The sequence below is a fragment of the Anticarsia gemmatalis genome, chromosome 27, assembly GCF_050436995.1.
Source record: "Anticarsia gemmatalis isolate Benzon Research Colony breed Stoneville strain chromosome 27, ilAntGemm2 primary, whole genome shotgun sequence".
NCBI lineage: Eukaryota > Metazoa > Arthropoda > Insecta > Lepidoptera > Erebidae > Anticarsia > Anticarsia gemmatalis.
In genome coordinates, this window is record NC_134771.1 from 4619037 (window position 1) to 4639994 (window position 20958).

Genomic DNA, 20958 nt, shown 5'->3' on the forward strand with positions numbered 1-20958 from the left:
GTTTTTCATCAACAAGTGATAATTATCTCTAATACACACATAACTTTGAAAAGTCATTGGTGTGTTGCCGCGGGTTCGAACTGTCGACCACTTACGTGATAGGTGCCAACTTAAACCACTCGGCTATCATTGTTCCCGCGGATAAGAACCTTCGACCACATGCGTGTGGGAGGTGCCAACTTAAACCACTCGGCTATCATTGTTCAAAGTATTAACAAGCAATGAGGAATCAAAAAGCCCTTCGGAAAATTCAAAATAATCCGCCAATGCAGTACCTCTCAACATACAACATAAAATATTCGTGTTGCCATGGCAACAATGGAGAATTCGAGAAGAATTGCTCTAATCTGTTGGCAGTGTGCCACCTAACTACTTCAAATACATCCAGGTGTCGTATGAAAGGTTTATCGAGTATGCGCCACTTTTATTGTGGACATTTCTTCTTATAAAATGAGTGATGAAATGTTACTTGAATAATGTTCATTTATTTTACTGTCTCCACGGCGCAGTGGAGCCAGTAAAGGCCGCAGGCGAGCAACGACACTACCATTGCGCTGGGAAGTCGTGGGTTCGATTCCCACACGGGACAATTATTTGTGCGATCCACAAATAGTTGTTTTGGGTCTGGTTGTACTTTGTGTCTATTACAATAACTATTTCAAGCTTAATATTATAATCTAACGGGTCTTAAAACCAATTAAAAATTAAAGTTTAGGGTTAACGGGTCTTAAAAGCAATTGAAAATTAAAGTTTACACCTTATTTGTTTACCCGATTTCATATCAAGCTTAATTATTTACGCAGGTAATTATTTTAAACGCCTAGGGTGCCCCGGTTTAGATAAACAGACCCGAGGCCAACACTTGTCTATGTATTGACAAAGTTGCTCACCTTTAGCTAACGTCCGGTGATTGCAACTAGTTAGCACTAAGTAACACGATTGGGTACAAACCAAACGCAAATGTATCTTGGTAGTCCAAGGAGCAGTGTTACATGGATTTGGTCAAATAAGACACATGAAGAAACTAGCACTTTTTGGGTGGTAAAGTAGAGAAAGAGGAGTACGTAGAAGAAATTTGAAGAAACTTCTTGAAGAGGCTCACCTTTATTATAAGAGATAACAAAAAAAACACTTCTTAAAACTGCGGGCCAGGAAGTAAAAGAAATTAGACGAATTTTATCAAAGGAGCTCATTTGTACTCACTCATGTGTATAACAATAAAAAAATAATTACAATTGCGAATTATATTTTAGTACTGCTTCCTGCTTTTCGTAAGCAACATCGAAATACAATCCCACTTAGTTATAATAAAGTTAACGCACACGCGCGACACTAAAAACAAACTCCCGCGCAGTTGCAACATCTGTCAGGACATTACCCAAAAACCGGTGTTTTTAAAAAACCGTAACTTACCGTCAATAAATTCCAAATCACTGGCATCCTCACTAATCACTTTTAGAGTTGACACTTTTAATTTGGACATTGGCATTTTCACGAGTTGCCTAGTCTAAAGTAGGCTGCAAACTAACGTGGTCGTAGCCTTGTCACTCACTGCTTAAAAAGTAAATGCTATTAAATTATGTTTGAATTAGTAGATAGTGTGGCTTATGTAACATATTTTGGTAGGTGTTGTGATGCTCAAATATTGTTTTGACCCCATGGGGAGCTATGGTGTAGGTTGCAAAATAGACGAACTTTGTTTTATCCTATAGCAATTGCAATTTTCTTTTTTTAATGTGACATTACCTTTCCCTAGAATCTAAAATTGTAACTTAAATTCTTCTCTTTCTGCTTCTTCTTTTTGAACAGTTGTAAGGATATTTAAGGGTAATATTTACTTAGCAAGTAAGAATTAAGGCTTAATTTACTTTTATTTATTTTAATTCTATTACAGCATTATCTATTAAAGCCTCGCAAGTTTAATGATGCCACTTTGGCAACCATAATAGGTAACAGACTCTATTACGGGGACAAGTTGAGTCTCTTAAACCTTCATCATTCCACCATCACCAATCAGTACACTTATCAACCAACAGTTTTTAAAAGGGGGTCAAAGCAGCTTAAACTTTGAGTACCACCGTCACGCCTTTCTAATAAACATAGTGACGTCACAGCCCACTCTCCGTACATTTGCACCACATTCGCACATCTATTCAAATCTATACTAATATTATAAAGCTGAAGAGTTTGTTTGTTTGTTTGTTTAACGCGCTAATCTCAGGAACTACTGGTCCGATTTCAAAAATTATTTCAGTGTTAAATAGCCCATTTATTGAGGAAGGCTATAGGCTATAATCATCACGCTACGACCAATAGGAGCAGAGTACCAGTAAAAAATGTTACAAAAACGGGGAAAATTTTGACCCAATCTCCCTTATGTGACGCAAGCGAAGTAGCGCGGGTCAGCTAGTCTAATCATACATACATGCTGGCACTTGACCCGTTTGAAGGACTTAGCTTGCGTTTAATTGCTATTAACAACAATTCATTTGCAACAGCAAAGTACTTGGGCTGACATCTTGTCTAGGAAACTATTTGGATTCATGGAGTAAAGCTTTAGTCATAACTAGAGACATGATCACATGTTACAGAAAATACATAAAACTATTAAACATGAGCACAGGTATCATACACACACACGTAACATCACGACTGTTATACCCAAAGGTACAGGGAAATGTGTATGAAATACACCCACATCTCACCATGTACTGTTAGTTCCAAGAAACAGGGGGCGAGCCTATTGCCATATATAACTACAGGCTACTTTTAACAATATTATAATACAAATCACAAAAGATCAATACCTTCGTTCCCGGTAAATGCCAATAGGCTTGCCCCCTATTACATGAGACTCATATTGATATTGGCGAAACGTGGGTGTATTTTCACTTTGAGGTAAGTATTTACATATGCATGCAAAATAAGATGTAATGTCCTACAATCCTCTGCTGTCTGATACATATTTTTGTTCAGCCTATCAACCAATAGTACTTATTTATTGTTAGGTAATAAATTTCATAACTCCAAATAAAAGACTTAAGTACTGTTTAATGAGTGACAATCTGTAAACTATACATTAAATATTGTGTTACGGTAGCAGCAGAAGATTTATAAGATAAGATAATGTGTCATACGTTTATTTTAGTAATTATTTCAATGAGATGTGTTTACATTTCCGCTGTTTAAGGTTGTTGTCACAGCAGGCGTATTTTTGGTGGTTACAGACAAATAAGTCTTTATCACTGCCCACGAACACAACACCATAGGTATGGAAAACGTCGCGTCGTGCCATATCGCACTACCTAGAACTTTTTTTGCATTGTTACCTATGCCGTAAGGAGCATGCTTTAAATGTGTGTAAACAAGTATAATGGCTTAGTTAACAGTCAAACAATACATAGGGTGAAACACTACACTAGAATTTGATAGGTACTACGGTAAAAATAATTAGAAAATAAGCAAGAAATACACTCTGAGAAAGAAAATTTGCACGAAATGCGCACACTAACTGACTAGGCGTATAGATCTGAATTGTCGGCAGAAAATCATACACGCGCAAGAAAACTTATTTACCATATTTATTGACTTAACACCCTTATATAATATACAAGATTATTAATATTAACATAAACATTTACTATAAACCGGGCACATTTCCAAGTGACGAGCTGAAACTCCTTACAGATTCTAATAGCACTTCGTCTAAACGAAAAATCTAGCTCAAATGTCTTCTGGCGGTAACTTTTCACTTAGAAACACTACATTTTATATATGTAAATACATTGGTACTACTATTGCCTCCGACTTTGCGTATGTGGCGTTGAGGTATGTGGATAAAAAGTATCCTGTAATTATGCATTATTTTAAATAAAAAACAGTGAAATTCGTTTAGCCGTTTTTGACCTATTATCATTTGTATATGATGTACCTTTACAAAAAAACACTTGTACGTCGATAAAATTTAACTAATATAAATACAAATACATAGTCGTATAAATAGTCGAGTAATTTCGGGTTCTGGTTGTACTTTGAGTACGTGGTTTGTATGTTTGTAAAAATCCCCACGAAACAAGACGAGTTATTGTTATTCTTAAAAAAAAGTATACAAAAGGGCTTCAGACGCTTTATGGCAATTTTGATCTCTAGAGGCACTTTTCAGCATTTAACTGATATTAAAAACACGTATAAAACCTTAAACAATGGCCCCAAATAACTATCCATTCAGAGACTAGAGGTATACAGACTATACAGTGCCAAATCGTTTAGTATCTAAAGGATACTAAATCTTCTTACTGCTGTGCCAAATGCCTGAATTCTGTGACAGTCCGTGCACTCCTAAATACGATTTTCCCAGTTTTCAATGAAACTCTCTACACAATATTTTTAGACCATCTTTGTCCTCGTAGTTTTAACTATGAATTGAAAACATTGGGAGAACTTAATATATATTTCTTTTATTTTTAGTATTTGTTGTTATAAAGTGGCAACGGAAATACATAATTTGTGAAAATTTCAGCTTTCTAGCTGTCATGGTTTATGAGATACTGTCTGAAGACAGATAGACAGACAGCGGAGGCTTAGTAATAGGGTCCCGTTTTACCCTTTGGGTACGGAACCCAAAAAGTACTCGAAGGATTGGCAAATCACCAGCCTCGATTTGGTAAGCATGGTACACCCAAGGACGGCTTCTGTCTTATTCTGGATTCTAAAAGACATTCCCACGCTCTTATTGTCATTTCTCCCTTTCGCAAATCGCATCAGTGAACGTCCCATTGGCTAAGTGATGGATTAAACATTGTAACTAACTACCTGTTTTCAGCACACGCTTGGAATCTAAACACGTCATCACTTCTCATTACTATTACATAGTCACGTTAATACAAAAAAAAACCCAAATTGAAATCACTGCATCCGTTCGGAAGTTATGATGCCACAGACAGACAGACACGTCAAACTTATAATAACAGCCCTATCGTTGTAATTTAGTTCACGAAGAACATTTTTATCTAGAACACATAACAGTGTCTTAATTTGCTGAAATGTAATAATTACTACTGATGATGTAATTACTATTGAATATCGAGCTTCGAGCTAGGGAAGAACAATGCCATAACAACGATAACCCGACCCACAATCGCTATCAAAAGCTAACAATATCTACTACAGATTACTGTAAACCATCTTAGCTGTATATAAGCTGTATAAATCTTTATATACGATGTAACTGAGACTATTGACGTTCAACAATGTACCATTTGTTTGTATTATGGAGTGGTGGATCCGTTTCAATGTGTCGGATTACGAAGAGTATTTGAATATGAAATACTCTAGATAGGATATACAGTAGACTAGTACTATTATTGTATGGACTCTCAGATTCTTTGACCAGAATTTCTTGGTGATTATCCGAATTTCGATAGCCATAGACATACGGTTCCTAACCTTTTATGGACTACAGCCCCGGTACAAAGAAATGAAACCCTTATCATATAGGGGTATGAAAAATAGATGTTGGCCGATTCTCAGACCTACTCAATATGCTCACAAAACTTCATGAGAATCGGTCAAGCCGTTTCGGAGGAGTAATGTAACTAACATTGTGACATGACATTTCTCGGAAAACACTCTGAGTAGTCTACTTTTTGTCAGGTAGTCTATTTATCGTGCCACCAAGTTATCAACATGATGGAATAGAGACTGTACCTGTTTTGCGAACTCTGAAGTAAATGTCCTAAGCATCCATATCTCGGAAACCACGTTGAGTCGGCTGCTTTTCATCAGATCCCTCGTCTATCTACCATGCCATCGGCTTATCAACATGATAGAATAGACACCTGTTTATCAATGCGAACTCTGGAGCGACACTATTCACCACGGATCAACTGACACGCAGTTCCCTAGTTTCAATGGAATTGATTTCCATGACCGAATAGCAGTTTTGCATCTTGTGACTTTTGAAAGGTGATTTCAACTTTGTAAATCAACATCTAAATACTGTTTTAATACATACATACATATCACGCCTTTTCCCATAGTGGTAGGCAGAGAACTAAGAACGCCACTTGGTACGATCTTCACAACCTTCCTTTGCCTCATTCACATCCATATATGTTGTCATACAGGACCGCCGGTTACGCGTAGCACCTGACCATTATGCAAGATATCGACGATGATCTGTGTATGTTAAAATACTTCAAGAATATATAGAATTTTCGAAAAATATGTTTATAAAAATCCTTCTATATACTTGAAACGTAATCTCAATATATCTTTCACCGTTATATCCAAGTTGATCCTCACAATATTTGCATAAGACTCGAAAGCTTCTAAAATTGACGTATAGGAGCCAATATTTGCTGAAAAGGTCAATGACTGGACGTGTCGAAGATAGTATTATCTGCAGTGGATAAAAATGTATATCTTATGTAATATCGGAGTTAAATGCATCTGCAATTTTATAAGGTTGCTATAGTATTTATTTTCAAAACGAAAGTTTGCATCTTAAACTATAATAAAGTCTCAAAAAAGGACGAAAATGTATCTAAATATTGACCGATTGAACGGAAAATTGCTTTATTATTGGCCGTTTTCAAACTAGGAATCTCAGTAAAATTTGATAGAATCAAAGAAATATTTTCCATAATATTAATACTCTTCAAATTAAGCCTTTCAATTAATCTTTAGTAACTAACTACTTTCAGCATGGGATAAACTTAAGTTAAATTTACTTGAGCGATATTATCTGGCTTACTAAAATGTATTATACTAATCCTACTAATATTATAAATGCAAAGTGTAACTCTTTCACGGAAAAACTACTGAACGGATTTTTTAACGCAATTTAATACATAAATAGTTCATAGCCTAACACGTATGATACTTTTTATCACGAGAAATTTCCACACGAACGAAGTCGCGGGAGGAAGCTCGGTGATAAATAATGCCGTTAGACGTTAAAAACGTTTGTAATTAATCAAGAGATCTTTTCAATTAAACAAAAACCCATTGATCTCTCATCCAGCTTTTACAAAACCTCCCAAAAAAACCCAATTACCGTCGATTACATTAATCAAAGGCCAGCAAAATAACATGTTTGTGTTAAAACATTTTAAATTGAATTAATTGTTAATCCATCATAGTAGCTGTTATACGTCCACCGGGAACAAGCCTTCAAACTTTGGACTTTTCAGAGACAGTTTACTATCAAAAGTTTTGTAGGTCATGTCTCAAGTATCTGCGAATAGATTAGTTTGTTAAAGGTCAGTTGGGGTCCAAATATAAGTGTAAATGGTGAATATTTAGGGTTTCGTAGCCAAAGGGTGAAAATGAAACATTGTTATTGAGACTTCGCTGTCTTTCTTTTACTAGGTTGTATCTTATAAACCATGATAGTTAGATTAGATTAGAGTTGAAATTTTCCTAAGTGATGTATTTCTGTTGCTATAACAACACACACTAAATAGAATTTTGGTTTGCCTAATATAATATTTAAGCCCCCACACAAAAACATGATTTTTGGATCATTTTTAAATAACGGTACGAAACCCTTTGTCTTCGAGACCAACTAGCACTTGAACAAATTTTGCTACTTTTTGTGATCCAGTCTCTAATGTTTGTTACAATACGATGTGTGCTGTGTCTATATTAAGGTACTAAAATACACAACCATCACCACACATGCTTGTAAAAATCTTGCGCGCATCTATCCCATTATAATTACCTATCATTTTCAGTGTCAAAAATAAACAGAGTTCCTTTTGATACTACTCAAACAGTGTTTCTTTATTGAACTATCGCTGATCAATGCACTTGCATCTACACTGATATATGAGTTGTCAATAGGTTAATAGAAACCAATCGCACAATTATTGGCCTGCCATGAGCAATAAATATAAACAAAGTGATCATAAATTATATAGGTACAATGCAAATTACGTTACAATACAAAATATACTATTAGGTACTAGCTTTTGCCCGCGACTTCGTCTGCGTGGTTTGTGACTTAGGACAACATTTTCATACAAACTTTCATCCCCTACGTTATCTCCTTCGGGGTAGAATTGGTCAAAATCCTTTCTTAGCGGATGCCTACGTCATAAAATCCATCTGCATGTCAAATTTCAGTCCGATCCGTCCAGTGACTTGGGCTGTGCGTTGATAGATCACTATTATTCACTATGTCAGTAAGACACCTTTGAGTTATATATATTTAGATATGGACAGAAACCACGGAAACAGCTCATTGGCTCCTCCATTAGGGCTTACCAGAATCTTCAGCAATGCATAGAAGATGAACAAGCATATGAACTGTAGCGCGATTCTCTCTACAGTCGGTACTGTCGAGTATCGAAAGTTTGACATTTAAAATGTACTGCCAAAATAGTTCCTACGACGCCCGTTAGAGGCGCTGATTAGATATCCATACAAAATTTCTCGATAGCTAGCCGGTTGTCGATTGTCGATAGTAGTAGAGAATCGAGCTACTGCTCAGCAAAGTATAGCAAAAAATACTTCCAACTAGTACGGCCTTGTATAATCAACTTTATCAAGATGAGTTCAAATATTGATATCAGTTTTTTTCGATTATTATTCATTCTCATTGACATTTTCCATGTCGAGTGTTACAATATTGAATACTGAAGTGGTGTTTCAATACAAATTGGCACAGATATGCTAATCAGCTGCAAATTAAGTCTAATGATTGCGAAGAATATTGACTTATAGAATGGACAAGGAGGCATTCATGTAGTCTTGAATATTCGAGAGTAATTGTACTTATTACTTTTACAGATCTCGTTCCTTTTCTTAGCTTAAAATCAACTTCACGTTCTTTTTGCGGTAAAACCAACTCCCAAAGTAGTTTGAGCTGAATGTAGTTTTTATGAATACACGTAATAGATATAGAACCTAATGGTTAAATTAAGCAAATAACTGTTCTTCTCCTTTGTTAGATTCCACAGTAAGTATTAAAAAAAAGTCCAGCCCTGATGTTACAGTAAACCAACATCAGACAGGGTGTGAACGTAGCTGACATATAACGCAACAACATTCTTCAAAGAAAGAAAGAAAAAAGGATCTAAAGCAGTAAAAGCAGGAGTCCCATGGAGCGTAAGAACTAAACCTTTCAGGCCCAAAAAAACCTCCCCAATCCACGTTATAAAACTTGGTACTACAATTTATATTTCATGTATTGCTACTCCATAAGTTACTCTGATTATCCCCCCAGCAACTTTTCTATTGAAGCCTGGCAGTACTTTAGCAAACTCTTTCAAAAATCTTTGATCTCCATTCTGCTACTCTTAAATCCTTCACAAAGCAGCAGCATCATAAACTCAAACCATTTCCACAATTTTACTACAAAACCCAAAAGCCCGTAATAAACAAGAATATAGTCAAATACCTTTGTTGCCCAACTGGTGAGAGATCAGATAATCTGTACAAATAAACAACACTACAGTATACGGTTATCTGTTAAGATAACAAGTGTTGTTGTGACTTATGTATTGATACAAGATGATACGAAAAATAAAGTTTTATATCCGAGATTAAGAAAGACTACGAGTAGCTTCTGTCTTTTGATATTTTTTCCTGAGGTTAAAGATAGGTAGGATTATCTCCAAATACATAGATAAATCGCCAAATGTATTGCTTAGGGCTAAACTAAAGAACGGCTGAACCGATTTTAAAAATTCGCAAATACACAAATTTTATACTTAATCTTAATGTTTTCATACAAAAACAACACAATTTCTACAGTGTAGAACGACTGATAAACTATCTGTCAAGTATCAAGCGCCTGTCAAAACCGTCTGCGGATTAGAAACAAAACGATAAGTTGTTTGACCCCATTTAGTTAGAAAACAAAATGCTTCTGCTACTTTTATCAAGGGATTATATATTTTGGGTGCTTTCCTACTTGGTGAAGTCATCTCTGGAACCTCAAATAGCCATTAAGCGAAAACTCTATCACTATAAGAACATAATACCAGATGCATATTAAGTATCTACTGCTAAATTAATTAACTAATGCCCGGTTTTTGAGGCACATTAAGCAGTAGTCTATCTATTTAACCGCTAAATGTACCTCAGATATCGGGAGATAGGTACATTAGCAAAAACAAACGGACATTGTTGTACTTATATACTTAAAATAAATCAATGAAAACTGAAAACTATCTTAAAATCTGTTTGATAGTTTTTGAGTTTCTCGCGAACAGACAGACGCCGCAGAAGACACCATTTTATAATATGAAAGTCATTTAGAATCTGGTGTATTTTGTGTCCAAATTATTTTAGCTTTTAAGCTTCTCTCAACGGAATAATTTTATATGTTTCGTCCGCAGCAACGAGATAGTTAACTAAGTATTTTAACCATTTACGTATGCTGCAAAACTGTCTATATGCCCACTTTTGAGACATTTGCAGGTGCCAGAAAATGTTGAATATAATAATATAGCTTTTATACAAAATAACAACAGCTATGTCTGCCTCTGTAACCCAAGAAGTAAAATGTTAAATAGCAGAAAGACTATTCTAAATAGTAAAAACGGGACCTGTAACGTGCCAATAAATGGGCAACCTTTGAATTCAATGGTAAGACTTCGATATCTATAGTCAAAACTGCATACGTTGGACTGAATAGAATCCTGAATTAGGGCCAACCATTAAAATATAATATTTTCAATAAAGCTAACAATTTTTTTAACTGTTTTTGATGACTCTTCCATATCCCTCCATAGGAATAATAGACAATCCCTATTCCCTTCAGACGATTATTCTAGTACTATGTAGACCAATAACCATTCTAAAATGGCAATGGGCATGGCACTTGACTAGATGTGAAGACGGTAGGTGGACCAAACGGACTGAGAGCCATGGAACGGGCGAAGATCGCAAGGAAGGCCTCCAACTAGATGGTCGGATGACATCGTGAAAAGTGTAGGTCTGCAATGGATGAGAGAAGCGCAGGATCATAAAATAATGGCGTACTGAGAGGTAGGCCTAAAGTCAACAGTGGGTAGAAATGGGCTGAATAGATAGATGAAAAGTCTAGACATAGACCTTACACACTCGTCAAAACGACCTACATAGAATATATTAGTCAATAAACAATTTCATAATAGAGCAGAAGCTATGAAAATACTTCCACACATCCATTGAGTGCGTGACAGCATTCGACATTGAACTTAACCTTATGTAAAGCTGTATTAAATACCTCATTTATTATTAAGAGACATACATTCTTTAATGTGAAATGGCTATATTTATGCGTACATTAGGTTTAAATGTTTATAATTATAAAATTCATACAATATCAGGGTCTCCGACGAACATATTTATGAAAATGATAGAAGTGATATAAACATTACCTACCCTACACATATTAAAAGACGATTTTTATAAAAACGGTTTCTTAGGGATATTTACTAGGGAAAAGACGTTCTCTGATCACTTGTTCAGCACGGTGAATCAATACCCGCAGTAAATCATTAGTGAATCCAAGAAAGCCTCTTAAGCCTGGAACCCATCACGTATAACCTAGGTTTAAGATAGATTCTAGGTTCTAGTTATAGGTTATAGTTATAAGAGCTTGCATTAAAAGCCAAAAATAATCCTGGATGCACCAGTCACTACTTAACTTACTATTTCATCCGTGTACTACGAGTACTTTCAACCAAACTTAAGTAATAACCATTTATTATAACTATTACTATTATTCCTGAACTACTAACATGATTACATCTATAGAATATCAATGAAAAGCAGATATAATCGACTGAAATGTTACGCGGGTACAATGTGTATGAATACTGCTATTATTTCAAGTGGTGTGAAGGGAAATGTGTCTAGCTGTTATATAAGTAAAGTGTTTAATAGAATGTTGCGTATATAGAAATTTAGTTTTTGAGTGTAATGTGGAAATATAAACAAAATTTCGTTTCTTTTCATTGAATTGTTACTTTGTTATGGAGGATTCAAATTCTATTTCATAAACGAATAGAATTTGAATATAAAGCTACTACCAGCATATCGCATATTTGGAGTTTAAAGTACAACTTGTACAAAATTCTTATCAATATAAATAACAATGAATCACCGAAATGTATGTACGCGCATAACTTTTCAAAAACTAAACTAAATTGAACAATTCTTTTTTTAATACGTTTGTAACTATCGGCACAAGGTTTGTATGGGATCGACAGGATTAAAATTCTCACGGGAATGGAATCAACGGGATAAAATTGCACTATACCCAGACGAAGTCGAGCCAGTTCGCTAGTAGCAAATAAATAAGTAGTTACGAATTCAAATTCGCCTTCAACAAAATAGTTTAATAATCTTCTGGGCACATTATAAACAAAAGGTAGTTATTGAACATCACTTAGCTGAAAAATACTAGGTTTGTATTCCCTTTTTGCATAAAATCGGTTAAACGTATGGTTAATCAAACCTATAGATAAAACAATATCAGTTCGTTTTGAATACCCTAAATAGCTAACTCTCAAATCTTGTAAGTGGAAAAATTTCCATCAAAAGATTACAAAACGGATTACGGGTATCGTACTGGATCAATACGTCCGGTGAATCAGCAGTATTTCTAAAAGCGGTATTCACGTGCTCTGTAAGACATTAGCTTTTTTAGGTCCAAACTACAGAGGAAAAATATAAGGTAACATAGCAACACAAAGTGAATGACGAGACTTAATGAGTAAAAGATTATTATAATTCTTCCTCCTATCGTATGGTTAATGGCCAACCTAGTGTCAAAGTTGTTCAGACCGCCCTTTGATGTGGCTACAATTAAAACAGGTCTTTATATAAAAAAACCGTAGCGTTGCTGTCTTAAAGGGTAAAATCCACGCCTGATCTATTGTAAGCATATTCTGCATTTTTTTAATATTTTAAATCAAAGATGCCAAATCAGGACCTCCTCTCCGCCGTCTCTTCATAGCTTACGACCAGCAACTTTAGCTTCTAATCGTTCTTTTAACTTCTTCAATATGAAAATCGCTTTCAATTAAAAATACGCCGTCTTGTTACTTCACATTGTCATTCCGGACCGTCTCATACATCCATCAATTTTCGAGACACTAAAAACAATTGACAATTACCCTCCCCATTTAGCAGAAAGCCATCCCAGAGCTCACAAAAACATTGGGGAAAAAAAGCCAAAATGGGTAAAAACGTTGGATAATTCCACCCAGAATCCATCTCCACATTTGGCTAACATATCCGCAATGCACTCGGCTGCATATAAAATTTATTGGCTCCACTCGGACACATACTGTACACTGTTAACGTAACAAGGGCCCTATTTGTAGCACGATATCGTTACTGTATTTATGAACACCGATATTGTACCGGGAGGTGTGACCCTGAAATATACTTTACTAGCCTACTAATAAGGCGTCTATAGCCAGTTGCGCTCACCAGTCGGTAAACGATCTGTGGGTTAAGCAACCATTGGCGTGGTCATTCCATAGATGGGTGACCGCATAGTGGTAATTGAACTGGGCGTCTCCGTGCTTCGGAGGGCACGTAAAAAGTCGGTCCCGGTTGTTGTCTACTAAGATAACAGTCGTTAAGCCACGTCAAAGGCCTCTCGGGCGGCGTGAACATCTTTGACACTAGGTTGACCACTAACCATACGACAAACAAATAAACAACTAATAAATACGAAACTTTTACGCATAATCCAATGATGGATTTTGACTAAGTTTACGCAGATAGATAGCATACAAACAAAACCTGGATAAGATATATTTACTTTTTATGCTACGTGGTATACTTATTCCACCCCAATTATTTTCATTCAGACAAAGTCGCAGGTAGAAGCTTATACAAAGTGAAACGCAGTATCAGTATCATAATTATCAAACATCGTGATACAACCTTGCATGCTTGAGAGTTCATGAAGGAATACAAAGACCTTAACCTGCACTTGGCCAGCGTGGTGGACTCAAGGCCGATCTCTCCCTCATTCTGAAAGAAGACCCTTACCCAGCAGTAAGACATTAATAGGATAAGTTTATTTTAAATTTATTACTACTCTTATTTCTTGACGTTTCGGTCGGGATAAACCAGACATTAGACCTTCTTACCTTCAATAGTGTGAGTCCTGATTCGAAAACACATCCCCTAATCAGATTAGTGACAGTGTAAGCAGACTCGTCCAACCGGTTTTCTGAACCCCTATGAATACCAAAAACTGACTCCTGTCCACAAATTTCACACCCTTACAAACTACCCCTTTAGAATTTGTTTTTTATTGTGTTATTCTTTCGTACTATTTAAATGCAAAAATTTCAAGTTTTAAAATTTAGCAGTGAAAGTCCAACGTTACATAAAAGTTAAACACTTTAAAATTTAATTGCATTTAAAACCATTTTGAATTGTGAGTGTCGACTGACGAATTTATTTTTAAAATGAGCTTTAGGGATTCGAATTTCAGCTGGTAAAACAGGGACACCAACCCGCTATGTCATATTATCATCAACATAATCTTTAGTCTAGCCTATTTTCCATCTTAGTTGGAGTCGGCTTCCAGTCTCACCGGATGCAGCTGAATACCAGTATTTTAGATGAAGCTACTGCCAGACCTCCACAACCCAGTTAACTGAGTTTTAACACAATACCCCTCGGTAATTTTGTGAGGCTTAAGCTTCTGAGTACTGGTAATGACTGTCAAAGACCTTTGAAAATTACAGCTGGTACCCACAATACAACGTGCCTGCCGAAACACGGAGGACTCGGTAATCGGAAGAACGTCAAAAGTTTGTACGGATCGTAGCAAATGGCGTCCTTTGGTAAAAAGACATAATTTTATTTGTATCATGTTTATTAGTAAGTTCGTCAAAATTACCATATTTACTCCGCAAACACAGCTAACAACCTCAATGCCTACCCTCTACAAAATAACGTAACGAGCCATGTCCTGAATACATCCCGCATAATATTTACAAATACAACAAATTGTAATAACTGATTATCATAATGTGTTTCGTCAAAACAACTTTCGTGACGAATATGAAAATGTTGAGGTGGATATAGATTAGAGCATTACGCAATAGATTATTCGCTATACTTTTTTCGTTGCTTGGAAAGGGTCTCCTCTCGAACAAGAAAGAGGTAAGGCCTACGACGCTGGCCAAGTCCGGATTGGGAACTTTGCATGCTCTAAAGAAATGTATTAAGACTTTTAAGCATGCAAGGTTTCATCACAATGTTTTACTTTGTAAACTTTCAAGCAGTTCAGAGTTCGCTAAGTAACTTGGGTAAGTAAGAAAAAGGTAAATATAAATAGCTTTATAGAAAGCAGCTGGATGTCTTTTATGCTCAACGGATACCTCAAATTGGCCATGGATAGATGGATACTAAATAAACTGATCTTGAGTCAATCAACATCAAAAATATTTCATAATTTTGAAAGAAATTAGTTGAATTACTGTTATTTGCTTTTGTAAACGTTGACAAGATATATTTATGTTAATGAGGCGAAAGGCGTAAGTAGGGTTAGCGTAGCAAGTGGGCTTTTTTGGTCTCTCCTCACCACTAAAAAGAGTTTCGTAACTATTATATCCTGTCATGAACATTGATTTTAGTAATTCACTGTGATCTCTAAAAGTGACGCATAAAACAGACGCTCGCTAAGTCGCGTGGATAAGACTCGACCCGTCTAACGAACCGTATAGTGAGCACGACTTCACTCTATCAAATATAAGGAACGGGAACGAAAAGGAAATGGTACATGCTTGGGAATCGCCACTCAACACTTTATAATAGACTAGCTGACCCGCGCAACTTCGCTTACATCACATAAGAGAGAATGGGTCATAATTTTTCCCGCTTTTGTAACATTTTTAACTAATACTCTGCTTTTATTTGTCGTAGCGTGGTGATATGAAGCCTATAGCCTTCCTCGGGCTATGTAACACTGAAATAATTTTTCAAATCGGACCAGTAGTTCCCGAGATTAGCGCGTTCAAACAAACAAACTCTTCAGCTTTATAATATTAGTATAGATTTATGAATACGAAATAGCATTTAAAAGTACATATTCTAGAATTCGTAATCAAACATCAAATACTATGCTCGATTCTCGGCTTATCAAGGCTATTCATAACAAAGAATGCTCATATCTGCACGCACCTCAAACAGTTTATGAAGTAAGCCGTTTTTGCGTAAATCGATCTGTCTATTTATATACTAAACGACGTTTCCTTTCGTGCGGCTGAAGAATAAGACCTTGGGTAGACAAGGGTAGCTTAGGACCATAGGACAGTAATGACCGTACTAATTGTTTGTGGTTGAATCGCTAATTATGGATAACTAGCTCACCCGCGCAACTTCGCTTGCGTCACATGAGAGAGAATGGGTTAACATTTTCCCCGTTTTCGTAACGTTTTTTACTGGTACTCTGCTCCTATTGGTCGTAGCGTGATGATATATAGCCTATAGCCTTTCTTGATAAATGGACTGTCTAACACTGAAAGCATTTTTTAAATCGGACCAGTAGATTCTGAGATTAACGCGTTCAAACAAACAAACAATCACTCAAACAACCAAACAAACAAACTCTTCAGCTTTATAATATTAGTAGGTATAGACGTAATATGTCCCATTACACCTACATACGTAATCGTGGTTTGCTAGAGGCCGCTCGCGACTTCGTCCGCGTGGAAACCCTTTCCGTGTAAATCTCGATCCCTCGGAAACTCCGGGATAAAAAGTAGCCTATAGATGTGTTATTCTGAGTCTTCAGCTACCTACATAGCGTGAAAGAATAACAAACATCCATACATCCATACATACATTCTCACAAACTTTCGCATTTATAATATTAGTAGGATAGTAGAATGCATAATAGTGTAAAAGCATCAATACAATACAAACTATGTTTCGTATTACCTATAAACTATTCTGGGATATATGTATGTACAGTGTAAACACATTTCCAGCTTGCAGTGCGCGGCCGCTTAACAAAAATAGCCCATGAAGATGCATATACTGCACATGGCTTCTAAACGATTTTGACACCATTCTTCTATTGCATTTGCATTAACGTGGTTAGTATTTATTTCTTTACAGGGAAATTTCAGTGAGCATTCAGTAATTTTTCACATACTTCTACATGCTTCTCATTATAGATAAAATACAATCTCTCTCTCATCGTATGGTTAGTGGTCAACCTAGTGTCAAAGTTGTTCAAGCCGCCCGAGAGACCTTTGACGTTGCTTAACGACTGTTATCTCAATTGACAACAACCGGGACTGACTTTTTACGTGAACTCCGAGCACGGACACGCTCAACTGAAATACCACTGTGCAGTCACTCACAGCAGTCAGATGGCTAAATTATGATGAAATACAACAATGAAAAGGCATATTGCGACGAAAATACGCTACGTGCTAATATACGTAAACTACTACGAGTCGTACAAACATAAAAGCTTTTTTCCGTAGTGGTACGATCCTTACAAACTTCCCTTGCCTCATTCACATCCATACATCTTGTCATACGTCCTTATACTAAATGCCAAACAAAAACAATCAAAACTGTCGCTTTTCATAGCATATTCTCAATTTATGCATAACATACCACAATAAGGATCCCCATCGAAACTCTGATACTTCATCACTTGAAATCCTCACTAAAGTCCACGTTACGAAACTTTCAAGCAAGCAGTTCTTTCAACACTATTTTAAGCTTGAAAACTCCACGATAGCGTAAGCTTAGCTTAACAGCTTACAGCGAGCTTCTGCTTCTACAGCGCACGCTATACTAAAACTTTATGCTGTAACCAAGCCCTTAGAAAAACCATGGGTTCCCAATCTTTTTGAACTACCGCCCCCATTTTCTAAAAAGAAGCAAATACAGCGCCCGTTTTACTCGATATTTACATACATTTTACGTGATTTACTGTTCCGTACCGAAAGGGTAAAAACTTATAGCTATTACTAAGCCACAGCTGTCTGTCTGTCTGTCCGTCTGTCACCAGGCTGTATCTCATACACCGTAATAGTTAGAAAGCTAAAATTTTCACAAATTAGATATTTCCGTTGCCATAAAAATTAAAAAAAAAATACATTAAGAGGAGGTCCCAATACAATTAATGTATTTCTTTCGTATTTTTTTTGTACAGAGTCTTTGTCCGCGAATCGGACTGGCAATTGGCCGATTTTTTGTTATTTATCATAATAATACCTATGTTTTTGGACTCCCTCGTGAAATGCTTCAGCTCCCCCTAGGGGGCGGTAACACCCACTTTGGGAACCTACGCTTTAAACGGTAGCTCGTCAATATTTTACGAGCGGAAACGGCAAAGCAAATAAAAGTTTACTATCCTATTAGTTCCGTTCCGCACTACCTGATTGAAAACCGTTTAACAACGGAAGACTCGTGGTAAACGACGCGGGTAATTTATTTACTTATGAAGAGTATTATGAACTGCCCATAGCTAGTTGTGCTCACCGTTCGGTAAACGATCTGTGGGTTAAGCAAACCTTGGCGCGGTCATTCCATAAATGGGTGACTGCATAGTGGTATTTGAACTGGGCGTCTCCGTGCTTCGGAGGGCACGTTAAAAGTCGGTCCCGGTTGTTGTCTTTAAGATATCAGTCGTTAAGACACGTCAAAGGCCTTCGGGCGGCATGAACAACTTTGACACTAGGTTGGCCACTAACCATACGATGAGTGAGTGAGTACTGCCTTTCTGGCGCGGTCAGTAGTCTATCCGACAGCTGACTGTAGATCTCGTGTTCGATTTTCAGGTCAGGCGACTATGGGTGTTTTAAAATTTATACAAGAATATTCCTTAACAGTTTTAGGTTTGGTAATATGTCCAAATTTATATGAGGATATTTCTCTAAAGTAGCCCGGTGTTAGGGAATATGTCTGGAAAATAGCAATAACGTGGGACCAATTTGAGAATGCCTAAATTAATACCTTCATTTTTTTTTATTATTTCCGTTTTAATTGCCAAGGTCAAATATAGGGGAATATTTATGAAAGAGTTATCAGGGGACCCCGAGCATCCCTAAAGTAGATATAATAGGATATAAAATATGATCTCCAAGACTGAAAACTATACTTTATTGTGTCATAACAATCAATAATTTTTACTTAAATAAAAGTTTTACCCACAGTTTCTGAGGTACATTTAGCAGCAGTTTATCTATTCATTGGCATTAAAACTTATACAAAAAAAAACGCTATTGAATAAATAAACTACCACTAAATGTACTCAGAAACCAGGGATTAGTTCATTACATATATTTTAAGTACATATACAGTTATGTTAAAGGTGACCTTCGCAGTGATGGACAAAACTTAATAATGTTTTATAAGTAATAAAAAGAGCTCTATCAGAAAAACAGATTGCAAGTACCAAGAATATCCATTAAATATTATTAATGGCGCTTTTAATTGCACTTGGCAATTAGCCATAGTAATGTTAAATTTAATTATACCTAATAAATGTATTTCTAGGATGAAATAATAATATAAATCATATTTGTAGCTTATGTAAACCTTATACTTGTTATTAAGAAACTTCTAATGTACCCTTACATGTGTAATAGATACTGTTAGTGTAAGGTAGTTATAAATACATAAATAAAAAAATACAGGTTTCTTGGAGCTTAATGGCCCTAATTAAATATTTTAAAAGCTACTAAATAATAGAAAATTATATATAAATATATGTAAAAATTATTAGCATCCTACTGGAGCTTTTTGGATACTGTCCAATCGCATAGAATTTAATCCTGGGTGAAAATGTATCTCTTAAGTTAATCAAAGTATTAAAATGCTTCATTCCTATAAAAATTCTAGCTCTAAGGACAGTCTCAATAAAAAATAATTAAAAAAATAAAATCTTATTTATGGTTTAATTTTTTTAATTATTAAAACGTCACATCCCTAACTCTATGATATTTTACCACCTCTATATCAAAATGTGATTAAGTCCAGTGCTAAAAATGTCCATGGATAAATATATTTTTTTAATCAAAAAATCAGCTTATTTTAAGGGGGCCCTTTAGGTATCCTCCAGGTCCATGACCTACGAGATTCTGCATCACAACGGTTCCGAAACGATTTCTTGGCAGAATACTATAAACATTGGCATACGAAACGTAAACAAATGTATAACTCCGAGTTTTTAATTAAATTACGTACAACGAAAAAAATTCCTCATTCACGAAACATTGGTAATTAGATAACTAATTAAATTACTCACCGGTATACGATGTAGAGCTGTAGGAATCCGCTGAGGACGCCGAAAGGGATCTACTGCGATAACGAGCAGATTTTTTCAAAGCGCCTGATTTCCCGCGCTGACCCTCGAATTTTCCTGCAGCAGCGTCAGTGTTCCCGCCTCGCACCTGCCCAGGGTCCGTCACAGGACTATCGCTCGGCACATTAGCAGCCGCAACACTCTCCTTTCTTATTTGATTCAGCTGATTGGGCTCCCCGTGGCCGTCAGACATATTTGAATTTTATTTTTTTAAATATATTTTTTTCACCTACTAATCCTATTAGATTTTACGGTTTTTCTATTTTAAACCTCCTTTCTATATAACAGCTTCGATTTTATGGATACTCAAAATAAACGGGCACTTGAACGGTGAAATAAAAATATCAATAATAAAAACAGCAGTACAAACAACCGCAGTGGCGATTAAAATAAATTTGAAGATCGGGGGAACACTCCGCGGTACAAAAATAATTTTATATCATACTATGACGTTATTTTGTTATCAGCAAATACACGGAAAATTTAAAAATTAAATAGAACAAGAGAAAAATACAATTTCTTCAGTTATCCGCCCGAAGAAAAACGCACACCCCACTTCCATGCTTCACCCCCGCAACTGAAATGTCATTTTTTCGATCGGCTTTCAGCTAGAGATTGATCAAATTGTACACCGAAAGCTTACCGGAAGAGTTTCGGTC

At 36.1% G+C, this 20958-nt stretch overlaps 1 protein-coding gene across 2 annotated transcripts in view; it reads right to left on the reverse strand.

Annotated features, from left to right (window-relative positions):
- LOC142984444 (adenosylhomocysteinase-like 1) overlaps positions 1 to 20868 on the reverse strand; it is a 60634-nt gene extending 39766 nt beyond the window's left edge. Inside the window, exon 1 of one of the 2 annotated variants that reach the window (XM_076132040.1) lies at positions 20243 to 20868. In XM_076132040.1, coding sequence (XP_075988155.1) covers positions 20243 to 20492 — 250 coding nt within the window. In that variant the 5' untranslated portion in view covers positions 20493 to 20868. Of the gene's footprint in view, positions 1 to 1413; positions 1540 to 20242 lie in introns of those variants that run through there. The other variant, XM_076132042.1, reaches the window with a different exon arrangement.
- Positions 20869 to 20958: the final 90 nt, after the last annotated feature.